This window comes from Cibotium barometz, chromosome 10 (assembly GCF_041138505.1).
Source record: "Cibotium barometz isolate CiBa-2024 chromosome 10, ASM4113850v1, whole genome shotgun sequence".
NCBI classification, from domain to species: Eukaryota; Viridiplantae; Streptophyta; class Polypodiopsida; order Cyatheales; family Cibotiaceae; genus Cibotium; species Cibotium barometz.
This window is the reverse complement of record NC_141055.1, coordinates 37,296,257-37,308,936: the sequence shown is the minus strand read 5'-3', so window position 1 is coordinate 37,308,936 and position 12,680 is coordinate 37,296,257. Positions and strand designations below refer to the sequence as shown.

Below are 12,680 nucleotides of genomic sequence, written 5' to 3'. Positions count from 1 at the left end.
TGCAAAAGAGAGAGAGAGTAGCGAAGGCTTGGACTTGGACCTTGTCGTATCTCATGCAAAAGAAAGAGCGAGAGAGAGTATATGAATAGCAATGCAATCTCTCTTGGAGGGAAAATGCAGCCTCATCAGCCGAGAATCACGGCATTGGTGGTCCAGCCTGTCTGGGCAGTTGTCCACGTATCCATATGAAAGGGGGCCTTAATAAACAAAAAAAAAGTGTTTTTTGGGCAAATGAGATGGTGCCAAGTGGATGAACGAGTGCCCCCCTGAAGCCACGTCAGCTCGGAGTCCTGTAAAACCAAAAAAATAGGTGAACGGAAGCGGCAGTAGAAAATGTCGGAGCTTCGAAAGGATCCTGTGCTGGGCAAATGGGTAATTCTGTCTGAGGTCAGGGGCAAGAGGCCGTCCGACTTCAAGGACAGCAACCCTCACCCGCAAGCGAAGGCGGGCCCGTGCGCTTTCTGCCGAGGCCACGAACACGAGACGGGTGCTGAGCTTTTTGCTTTCCGCCAAAGCTCTGTCGTGGGCGCATCCGATTGGCGTGTCCGCGTGGTCAAGAACATCTACCCTGCAGTTTCTATGGAGGCCTCTAAGAGCTTTGCATCAAATGATGAAGAAGAAGAAGAGGGCCCTTTCCAAGGTTGCCGCATCCCTGGCACCGGGTCACACGAGGTGGTCATTGAGACTCCGCACCATAATGTCAAATTCACCCGCTTCTCCCTTCAAAACGTGGTAGAGATTCTCAAGTGCTTTCTCCATAGAATCCGCGTCTTGCGAGACGATGGGCGATTCAAATATGTCCAGGTACCCCCCATAAACCCCTCGCTGATATCCGATGAATGCTCAAATCTTAGCTTGATGCTTAACTACATGATTTACTTGCCCTCGATTCTTGCACATGGGTTGTAACGTGTTTGCTGAAGTAAAGTTTTTCATAGCTGTGCCCTTGCCTGCAACCCAATGAATGCTCAAAGTTTACCATGCTGTTCAATTTGCAGTTTTTAACCCGTGTGTAGCTTGTTTGCTCAAGTTAAGTTTTTCATAGCACTTGTGCCCTTGCCTGCTACCCAATGAATGCTCAAAGTTTATCATGCTGTTCAAGTTGGGGGGTTGTAAACTGAAACTCTGCAAATCATTTCTGTCATTCAATGTATGCCTAAAGCACGGCTTCTTTTTTTTCCTTGAGTAGATCTTTCTGTAGTTTGGTACCTGCCCAGACACGACTTGGTCTTTCTGCCCAAAGGCCGTACAACTTGTATGGGGCCTACAGGGATTGAACTCAAGATCACTGCCCCTAAGTCACAAGCTCACACCGTTGGGCTACGTCCCGAGTGGCCTTAAGCTTGGCTTCTTGTTCAAGTACATGTACCTTTCCACTCATGGATAAATGTATCAAGCATTTTAGAGCGGCAACCCACGTTGATTTGCCTGATTTGTTTTTTTTTTTTTTGCTGGGAGTAACGGTGTTCCGAATACGAGCTTGTAGGAAAAAAAGGGCTCTTTTTGACGAAAAGCTTTTGTGCTCAGAAGAAAATATCATTTTATTTATTTATAATAAAAAAACTCACTTGCTATGCAGCTCCCCTTCCTGCAAGTCCATGCTAAAGGTAATCATGGAAGTCCAAATCTGGTTCATGGAACATGCTCGCTCATTAAACTTTTACTGACTCCCAAGTTCTGTTAATCAGCATGGAACACAGCTCTTATCCTGCCCTTTACTATCATCTACATCCCTGTCTTGCTAATGTACCTGCGGTTTAACTGAGCCCAGACCAGGCAGCCTCCATTAGGGACAGCAGCAGCCTGGCCACGGACAACAGAGACAGGTGGTGGATAGGTCAGCCATGTCTGGACAGGCTGGATCAGACAGGTTTCAGCATGTTGGCAGTAGGTTGGGTAGCCAACTAAACAGCCAACCAGCATGGGGAGATCCTCCCCTCTCCACTTCAGTTATCAAGCAATCTGCTGCCTTCTTAGCAGCAAAGCAGTTCAACAGGAACTCACAAGCATGCATTAGAAGGTGGGTAGCAGCAGAGTTAGCCAGCATTTGAGGGAAGCCTCTGCGTTTCACCAGCTTGGGTTTTTTATGGAATTGGTCACCTTGTGCACATAGTCCATGCTAACAAGGTACTTGAAGGTAGGCCCCCTTAAGAGAAGTTTTTAACTATTCAGCTTGATCAGCTGACTGAGGGAAAGGGCCGCAAGATATGGGAAAGATGAGGCCAGCAGTGCAAGACGGATCTGGGCAGCATGTGTAGCACTGAACCATATTTGGCAATTTTTTGACTAGCAGGGGGCAGGTTGGTTAGGCATTTTGATCATACCAGCCTTGTGGACCAGCCCCTCAGTCCTCAGTTTACAGCAGTCTTGCTGCTCCTTTTGTGCCCCTGCAGCCATCTATTACCTCAGCAAAATGTGCACAATCGTGTACCTCTGCATTATCAAAAGAATTGCTTTGTTCATAGAGTGCTAAGCCTATCACTAGTCAGCTCAATTGGTCAGCTCAATTGGGCAGCCAATTTGTTGTAAGCTGTGGTGCTTTGCTTCATTTGGAAATTCTGATCTGCAGGTTTTCAAGAACCAAGGCAAAGCAGCTGGAGCTTCCATGGAACATTCTCATAGTCAAATTGTTGCCCTTCCCATCATTCCTCACCATGTTGAGCTTGAGATTGATGGTGCGAGAAGCTACTACCACAAAACAGGAAAATGCATCTTTTGTGACATTCTGCATCATGACATTGCAGATGGGAGTCGTTTGATTGACTGTTCTACAGAATATGCTGTGCTTGCACCTTATGCACCCAAATATCCATATGAAACATGGATTGTGCCTCGGGTCCATGCTTCAAACTTCGAAGACAGCGATGATATCCAAGTAAGATGTCTCTCTCTCTCTCTCTCTCTCTCTCTCTCCCCCACCCAACCCCCCACCCCCCCCCCCCCCCCCCCCCAAGTGTCTCTCTGTCTGTGTAGTAGCAAAAACAAAAATACAGCCCACCACTAACCACATAAAAACTTAGTGAGGGAAGGGAGAGATAAAAAGTGGAGATAGATTGAAGATGTGTGTATGTGAGAGGGAGAAAAAAAAGAAATACAATTGTGTGTGAGTGTGTGTAACCATCACTAAGAAAACAAGGAAATAAAAAGATGTGATGTGATGTGTGTGTGTGTGTGTGTACTTGAGAGAGAGGGGGAGAAAGAAAAAACTGTGTGAGTGTGCGATAATGTAACTTTAACAATCCCTAAGAAAAATAAGAGGATAACAAGACGTACTGTGTACGCATGTACCATGCCTGGGTATATACGTGTGAATTAAAGTGTATATATGTATGGGTGGATAGTGTCATATGCATGCTCATTCCAAGGGCTAGTCTCTAACAAGCAGCAGGAAAAGACGGAAGATTTGGGCATGAGCCAGGCTCAATGGTGTGTTGGAGAACCCCGGAGTGGAACAGGAGCCTGTTGGCTGTAGCTACAGAGCTGGCCGACACAGTTTATCAGGTCGGGTAGAATGGTCTGATGGCCTACAGCAGGTCGGCTAGTTCTTCGGCACACCATTGAGGCTTGCTCACGCTCAAATCCTGTGTCTTTTCCTGCTGCCTGTCAGAGACTAGCTCTTAGAATGAGCATGCACATGTCTTGCACATGACATCTCCCTAGAGGAGTGCATGAGTCAACACTAACCTTGGCATAGCCTTTTATAAGATCTTTTGGTGCAAAAGACCTGGCTGACCTGTTGTTGGCCGGCAGACTGTTCTACCTGACCTGAAAAACTGTGTCGGCCAGCTCTGTAGCTGCAGCCAACAGGCTCCTGTTCCACTCTGTGGCTCTCCTGCACACCATTGAGCCCAGCTCATGCCCAAATGCTTTGTCTTTTCTTGCTGCCTGTCAGAGACTAGCTCTTGGAATGAGCATGCACATGTCTTGCACATGACATCCCCCTCTGCTAAACTTGGTGACGGGATTCCAACTTTTATTCTTGGATGACTATCATCATCTCTTTGTCTTTTTTCTAGATCTTCCCCTTTGTAGCAACCTTTTCACTGAAAGCCCTGCCCGGTCTCCAAATCCACTCCAAATCTGATGAAGATCTGTGCATTTGTTCCATCTTGTCCCTTTTTCCTTCATGCCCTATCCTTGAACACTTTCTTTGGTCTTCTTTTCCTGAGTATTGAGTCTGGCACTCTCACTCCACCCCTTGGAGGATCATCCTCCCTTGGAACCGTTGCCTGAAAGCCTTTCCTGGTATGCCCCAAGTGACACCCAACTTACAAGACTGCCATTCCCCTTGGGTCTTGTGGAACACCACCAACCAACCTCCTAGGAACTTCTTCCATGTTTTGTGTTACTCTTCCTTGGACTACGCACCTTCATCTGGGACACCATCAGTGTTTAGCCTTGTTGAGCCTGATGTTGAAACAATGTTGCTCGGTCCCCACACAACCAAAAGATGAAGACACGTGCAAGGTGGTTCCAAACGTTATGTACTGTACGGATCCGTACGTACTGTACGTTGTTTGGTACGGAAAAAAATTTTAAGGTACGTAAAAATACGTACCATTGGTAAAAATACATAAAATCTCAGAAATTTCAGCCACCTACATAAAATTTCAGTCCATGTCCACATTGACATATAAAACTTTCGAAATAGAGACACAAGAAGGTCAAAAACCTACTAATTCAAAAGTGAGAAATTAGAATCACAAGTCAATGCATGATTGCTCTGACAAATTCAATAAACAATGCCATACAATTTCAATCAGGATTCAGCAATCATGCAATGCATAATATTTAGTGGGCAGCTCAGCTGAGAGAGAGAGAGAGAGAGAGAGAGAGAGAGAGAGAGACTTGAAGGAGAGAGAGGCTGAGAGCTCTATGCACGGTCCATAGAGGGTGGGCTAAGGCTCTGAGAGAGAGAGAGAGAGAGAGAGAGAGAGAGAGAGAGAGAGAGTTATGTTGCTGCCTTGGGGGCCTGAGCAAGGGAGGGAGGGAGGGAGGGAGGGTGGGTGGGGAAAAGAGTGCGAGACCAGGCGAACACAGAAGATGAGCAAGGGTGGCGAGGCGCCGGGAAGGAGGCGAAGCGAAAGGAAGGCGGCGGCGACAGTAGCGAAGAGAGAGAGAGAGAGAGAGAGAGAGAGAAAGAAAGAAAGAAAGAAAGATTTTATTAACGTCTTCCAAAAGACCGAACTCGGCCTACGAGACAAATCGGAGTACTTGTATGGGGTATCCTCTGTCATCCCAACAAAATGAAAAAGTACTGAACAAAAAAAAGCTAAATCTGGGTGTGCAGGGGATGGAGCTCTACTACTAGGAGAATGCAAAGCTATATGCATGGAGTATACAATCATGATATGCAACCTAGCTAGCTCCATCCTGTACCATACTGGGGGTATAAAATGGTATACATCAGTGAAGGGGTTGTCCACAGCTCCCTGAAGAACATGCCTGGGTGTGTTCTGAAGCGAGCCAGTCGCTCCGCACCCTCTCTGTGAAACTGAGCTCTGATCTCTGTCATCTCTCTCTGGTATAGGCGTGGTGGAGAGAGAGAGAGAGAGTGTGACTGTAGAGGCCCTTACCGGAAGGTGTGCGCCGTACGGAGTCCAGACGCTATCACAGGTGAAACCCAAAAAAAAAAAAAAACGTTTATCGTAGGTGAAACGTTAATCGCAGGCAAGCAAAGCAAAGCAAAGAAAAAAAAAACCCGCGTACGGATCGATCCGTACGTACGGATCCCCGTACGGTACGGATTGGATCCGTACGTACGTTTTGATCCAACCTTGGACATGTGCGATGGTTTCATCCATGCGTGATGCAATAAGGGTGGGTAAGTGAAACCGATCCCGTCAAGTGGGAAAGACTCCGTTGGACACCCACACGCTTAATAGCACAACTTTAAAACCACAAATTGAAATGGATAACTTAATACAACTTGAAATTGAAATGAAATGAAATGGAAAGATGGACACCACCAGCACTGGGGCCGGAACGGTCCGATCCCCCTCTCAATATATGATATATTTATTGGGAGTATTTAATGAATACAATGCTCCATGGGTTCCAAGAACCAGATAATGTCCATGTACATATGAAAACAGTACCAAACAAATAGGCTCGAAGTCGAATTTCGAAGTAGATGCTCGAAGCAGAATGACCACTAGTGTGGTCCAATCTCTACGGTCCTGTGCTTTCACTGGACTCCGCGGAGAGCGCCTCACTGGTGTTCCGAGACCACGCACAAACAGGCGCTCTCGTACTAACGCCTGGCTCTCCCGATCTCAGCACCTTTGGACCGAGGTTCTCCAATAGAGCTTGGACAACCTAGCACCGAACGGGTGTTGGCCGTATAGGGAGTCGGGCACCCCTTATTGGATTTAAACACAAAATACTTTACTTAAATCTGAAATTTACTTACTTGTGGATGGCTGATAGAGAACCAATACCCGTGGTATTTGTGTAGGAGATGTAGCCACCCAGGAGATGTGAATTCCTTGTTGAAGAAACAGTTGCCTCGTGGTGAACCACCAAGACAAGTACCACCGCAAAAGACCACAGCCGCCTGCTGTGAGAGAAGGAGCACAGCTTACTGGTGGTGGACAATGTCCTGGATGCAAGACGCCACTTGTTGGTGATGCACACGCAGCCTGCTGGTGTTGGACACATAGCCGGCTAGCTTTGGTAGGCTGCGTAGGAGGATGGAGAAGGAAATGGCGCCTGCAGGAGATGGACAGCAGCAACCGCCTGGCTGCATCAGGTGGGGGGCAGCCGCCTGTAGATAGTGGGCAGCCACCAGCAGCGATTACAGAAGTGCAGCCTCATGGTAAGAAGAGGCGCAGCAGTACTGCAGGTGAGGAGTCGTCAGTGCAAAAAGTCACAGCCGTCTGCTGTAGCACCGGCTTGCAAGGGAGAAGGCGACTGGTTGCAGTAGTGTACACAGCCGCCTGTATGAGGAGGCAGTGCAGCAGTGCAGTCTTTTGGAGGTGACAGCCGCCTGCAGAAGGTGCAGTCGCCTGTATGGGAGGTGAAGCAGCCGCCTGTGGGGAGTAGAAGCAGCCGCCCTGCAGAATAGGTGCAGTCGCCTGAATGGAAGGTGAAGCAGCCGCCTGGTGATGCAGTTGATAGAGCAGCCAGCCGCCTGGGAAAAACAAACGTAGGAGGGATGGTCGCTGGTTTCTCAACGTAAGGTGATCGTCGGGTGATGTCCACGCTTGAAGGAGGAGGTTTTTAAAAAAAACTTAAGGTCGAGTTACACTACGCTTGCATGTGGGTGAGGAGTGTGGGTAGGTGACCATGCCCACCCCCACACTCACTTAAGTGGGGCTCCCCACCTTGGCCCCTAAGTGGGTGCCCAAAGGGGGTACCCACATTTAAGTGAATGTGAACACTTAACCTTATAAAACTAAAGGTTAGAAATAAAATAATAAAAACAACATGTACCATATACTTACCACCTGTTCACATGCACTAAAACTCGTCAGAATACAGAGCAGACTTCACGACTCACTGGCAGGCGTCCCCGCTCAGTAAGTAACACGTCAAGCAGGCAAACACAAAAATACATGTCATGTGAAAACAGTTTCAAACATGCAAAATATGTGTGCATGTGCAAATAGTAACATGGACATATCTCCTGTTCATGGAACAAGTACAAAATATCTGTCGGCACAAAACTGGCACGACATAAAAACATAAAAACCTGGTCTTCCTATGGAGTGACAGTCCCATAGGTAAGACACAGTTCCAGGCACGAGTCTCCCTATGGTGTGACAGTCCCATAGGCAAAACACGGCACGAATACTGGCTCTTCCATGGTGTGACAATCCCATGGGTCGAACACAGTCCAGGTCATACACGGGTGGCACCAGTCTGGCTCCCGTCCATACGACACCATACTGCTAACACACGGGTGGCACTAGTTTGGCTCCCGTCCATGTCAGCAAAATACTGGCCTCTTCACACGAGACACCGACTTGGCCAAGTGAACGAGACGCAAAAACTGGAGATGGACCAAATGGTCGGCCAATTGGTGACATCCCCCCGGGCTTCTAAAGAGTTGACCTCAACTGAAAAGCCTCAAGATATGCCTGCAACAATTGCGGGTAATCTGCAAAATAATCCTCATTTACCCATTTGGTATCAATAGGCAAATAATTCTTAAACTTGACAAGGTATCTCCTTGAAAGCTTTCCTGCAGGTAGCTTTCTCTCCTTGTGAAAAACAATCTGTTCTGGCTGGAGGATTTCCTCGAGCTCTTCAATCTCTGGTGGGTCTTCTGTGACAAGCTCTTCAGGATCTGGCCCCACATATTTCCAAAATAGACTCACATGAAAAGCATTGTGAATCTTCCAATGACTAGGTAGAGCAAGCCTGTAGGACACTTCATTGATCTTCTGAATCACCTTGAAGGGTCCATAATAGCGAGGAGAAAGCTTAGGATATGATCCTTCTCGTCTTGGCCTCTTCTGAAGCCTAGCTTTCTCAAATTTCAGCAATACCCAATCACCTTCTTTGACTTCCATGTCCCTTCTATGCTTGTTAGCAGCCATTTTATACTTATCCTGAGATCTTGCAATGGTTGTCCGCACCTGACCAAAGGCAACATCCAAGTCACGAACATATTCATCAGCTGCAAAAATCTCATCCTTTGTACGAAGGATGGGTGGCAAGACCACTCTGCCATAAATAATCTCAACCATGCAGTCTTTTGATCTGCCACATAACATTTCAATAAATCCAACAACGCACATAAGCCTCAATGTCTTTACGCATGCTCGGCCAAAAGAAATACCTCTGAATCATGCGAGTAGTAGGCATAATACCTCTATGACCAGCATAAGGTGGAGCGTGACATTCGTCCATAACCTTTGGACACAAATCCTTTACCACACATAGGCAATTATCCTTCATGAGATAACCCTCGTTGATAACATAAGAGGCATGTGAATGACCAGCCATCAAATCAGTCCATATATGGCAAAATTCAGCATCCAAATGATACAAATCTCTCATAGCAGATAAATCTCCATGAGAGGCCACTGAGACTGCAGCAACATAAGGCCTCCTAGATAGTGCATCGGCCACCACATTTTTCTTTCCTGGAGTATGCACAATCTGAAAATGAAACATGGAAAGAAAGTTTGCCATTCTCATCTGCTTCTCTGAAAGCTTGGTTTGAGATAGAAAGTATCTCAAGCTTTGATGATCTGTCTTGACTACAAATTCAGCCCCAAGAAGGTAATGTTTCCAAATCTTTAAGGCGTGAATTACAGCCAAGAGCTCTTTCTCATAGATATCCATATGAAGCTCAGCATCATGCAAACGACGGCTCTCGTATGCAACTGCATGCCCTTCTTGATTTAGGACAGCTCCTATGCAATCACCACAAACATCACATTCAACCACGAATGACTTGTGCAAGTCAGGAACAACTGGACCACATATGATCGCATGTTTGAGCTGCAAGAAAGCATCGTGTTCCTTTGAAGTCCATTTGAAAGCAGTTTTCTTCTTCGTGAGATCATGTAGAGGAGTGGCAATCATAGCAAAATGTCTTATAAAACGCCTGTAGTACGAACATAATCCCAGAAAACTACGTACTTGATGTACGTTTTGCAATTCGGGCCAATTCCGAATGGTTTCTATCTTTGCAGGATCCATTGTAACTCCATCTCTGGATACAATATGACCCAGATAATGAATCTCTGAAAGGAAAAACTCACTTTTCTTGGCATTGACGAAAAGTTTATGCTTCCGCAACTCTTCGAACACTGTGGCCAAATGAGTTCTTGTTCCTGCTCATTCTTGGAGAAAACCAAGATATCATCAAAGAAGACTCCTGTGAACTTGCGATGGGGTCGGAATATCCTATCCATCATACGATTAAAAGTAGCAGGAGCATTGGTGAGACCAAAAGGCATTACCAAGAATTCATATAATCCGAAGGCTGTCCTGAATGCAGTCTTATGGACATCTTGTGGCACCACGCGTATCTGGTGATAACCACTCTTCAAATCAAGTCTGCTAAAGCAAGCCGAGTTATCAAGCTTATCCAAGATATCATCAATTCTATAGTCCACACACATACGGAATGATCCGTCCTTCTTTTGAACAAGAAGCACAGGAGAGCAGTAAGGTGAGGAACTGGGCTGAACCAAACCTTTCTCTAAAAGCTCGTTTACCTGCTTCATGATTTTTTCTTGTTGTGCAGCACTCACTCGGTGTGCGGGTTTGTTAGGTGGAGAACTACCTGGCACAAGATCTATGCGGTGATCTTCGGGCCTTTGGGGAGGTAATTCACCTGGCAACGAGTCAGCAAAACAGTCGTTGAATGCATTAAGAAAATTCAACTTATCATTAGACATAGCATCCACATTTTGATGATTTGGCACAAGACTATCACGCACAAAAACCAAGTACGTTGAAAGACTCTTTTTCATTGCTTTATTAATCTGGATGTGTGATACAAGTGGGATGGAATCCCCTTCTTTGCCAGCATCAATAAAATGCATGCGGCCTTTATGCATAAAAGAGATCATATTGGACTTGTAGTCTTTGCGGGGCTCAAGCCTATGGTGCCACGGCTTGCCCAACAATACATCACATCCATTCAGTGGAGCAACTAAGAAATGCTCATTATCAAGGTAGCCCTGGATATGGATGCGCAACTTCCCTATCAAAGGGGTAACCTGCACCTCTTTACCAATAAATGCAGCTTCGGCTTCAATCTGAGGTCCCATGTTTTCAACCTCAATACCGAATGCAGCTGCCATTTGCATAGAGATGAAATTGTCAGTTGCACAGTCATCAAACATGAAGAGTGCGGGCTGATCCTTGATTTGCCCCCAAGTCTTGCAAACCATTCGCTCTTTTGCATCATAACCTGTATTTCCTTGCACATCAGGAACTGCATGTACATTAACTTTGGTGTGCTTGTCCTCGTGCTTTGGTTTGCGATTTGGGCATTGTCGGAACATGTGGTCTTTGCTACCACAAGAAAAGCATTTTCCATCCTTGGCATATTGCTCTCTTTGCTCTGGGGTTAAGCCGAATTTGTTCTTCCTTGGGCCCTGTTCTTTAGATGTGTTATTTTCAGCTTTACCACCCTTGTAGGGCTCCCGGAAGTTCTTTTTAGGTGGCTGTCCACCCTTTTACTGATTTGGGGCAGCCTTGTCCTTCCCCTTGGAACCTCCTTGATCCTGTTTAATCTTGAGCACCAATTGCTCCATAGCAAGAGCAAAAGCTGTGAGTTATTGCAACGTATGTTTCGGGTGCAATTCAAAGCCCGATCGATATGCTGGTTGCAGTCCAGAACGACACTTCCTCTTTCTTTCATCCTCAGTAATTTGCATAAAGGGAGTCACTTCCAGCAACACTTTCCAGAACTTGTTAACATACTGTTGCACGCTTTCATTATCTCTTTGTTCCAGCCTGTCCTACTTTTGAGTGAGAGTTTGCTCTGCATTTGGTGGCAAAAACTAAACATAAAATCTATCTTTGAATTCCTTCCAAGTGGAGATGGGATCCTTGGTGATCTTTTCAGTGATCCACCAATGAGCAGCAGTCCCTTTCAAAAACATGCTAGCATGGCGCACCTTTGACTTTTCTGTGAAATCCTCATCGCTAAAAGCAATGTCGAACTGTGCCACAAATGCTAACACCTTAGAAGAATCATGTTCACCATGAAAAGCATCAAATTTAACAAATTTGTCACCTGCTTTGAATTCCTTGAGCTTCCTGGCATGAGACTCATGGTCTTCTCTTTTTCTTTTCCCCTTATCCAACGGGGCAGCCCTATTTGCATGGGCTCCATGGGCCGTCATAGAAGTTTCATGGGGCACGGTGGCATGTGCTCCACGAACTCGAAACTCAGATGCATGTGACTTACCTGCATATGGCATTGTCTCTCCATGAGACAACTCAGAAGGCAAAATTTTTCTAGAAGTAGACCTGTCACCATGAGATACATGTCTTGCATGCATGTGACTTTCATGCCCTCCATGAGCACTGGCATACATATATCTATCAGGCTTTGTGCCTGTTGGAGAGGATGAATGTCGAGAGGTGACTGTCACCTCTTCCTTTTGCATAAAAGATTTCAGCCTTTGAGATGCGGGATCTCCATGCTTCAGACGAGGTGGATTTCTGAATTTCAGCTCTCCGTCATCCCCCTCTTTGATATCACCTTTGCGAAGGAGATAGGCAAGTGCCAACTCCCTTGGTTTCTTGCCCACTTCACGAGCCATTGATTCGAAAGTTACATCTACCATTGCATCAGCCTTCCTGGCTTCAATAGCACTTTGCACATGGGGATCTTCACGCAAAAACTTTAACTCTTGCTCTTGAGCTTGCAAAAGTTTTCTCATATGTTCCATTTCAGCCCTCATAGCATCAGGCTCTTGTTCCAGCATAACTGTCTTTCTTGGAGATAGTTGACCCTTTGATTCACTATCAATAACCCTTTCGAGGGGCTTGTGTCTACCACGCAGGGCATCAGACCCACGAGAGACACTAGATGGACCCCTCGAATTTTGCACTTCCAAAGGGTTGCCTTGGCTGTCCATTGTGTTTTAAGTTTGCTAAAAGCGGGATGTCCAGCACACAGGTTCGTTTCCCCACTAGGAAGAGGGAAACAACCGTGCTCTGATACCAATGAAACCGATCCCGTCAAGTGGGAAAGACTCCGT

The 12,680-nt window shown here is 46.2% G+C and overlaps 1 protein-coding gene across 1 annotated transcript in view; it reads left to right on the top strand.

Annotated features, from left to right (window-relative positions):
* The first annotated feature begins 328 nt into the window (after positions 1-328).
* The window catches only part of LOC147634861 (putative galactose-1-phosphate uridyltransferase), a 35,699-nt gene continuing 23,347 nt past the window's right edge, over positions 329-12,680 (top strand). The window contains exons 1-2 of the mRNA XM_086804057.1: positions 329-804; positions 2,570-2,875. Of these exons, the coding sequence (XP_086660183.1) occupies positions 334-804; positions 2,570-2,875 (777 nt within the window). The 5' untranslated portion in view covers positions 329-333. The remainder of the gene's footprint in view (positions 805-2,569; positions 2,876-12,680) is intronic.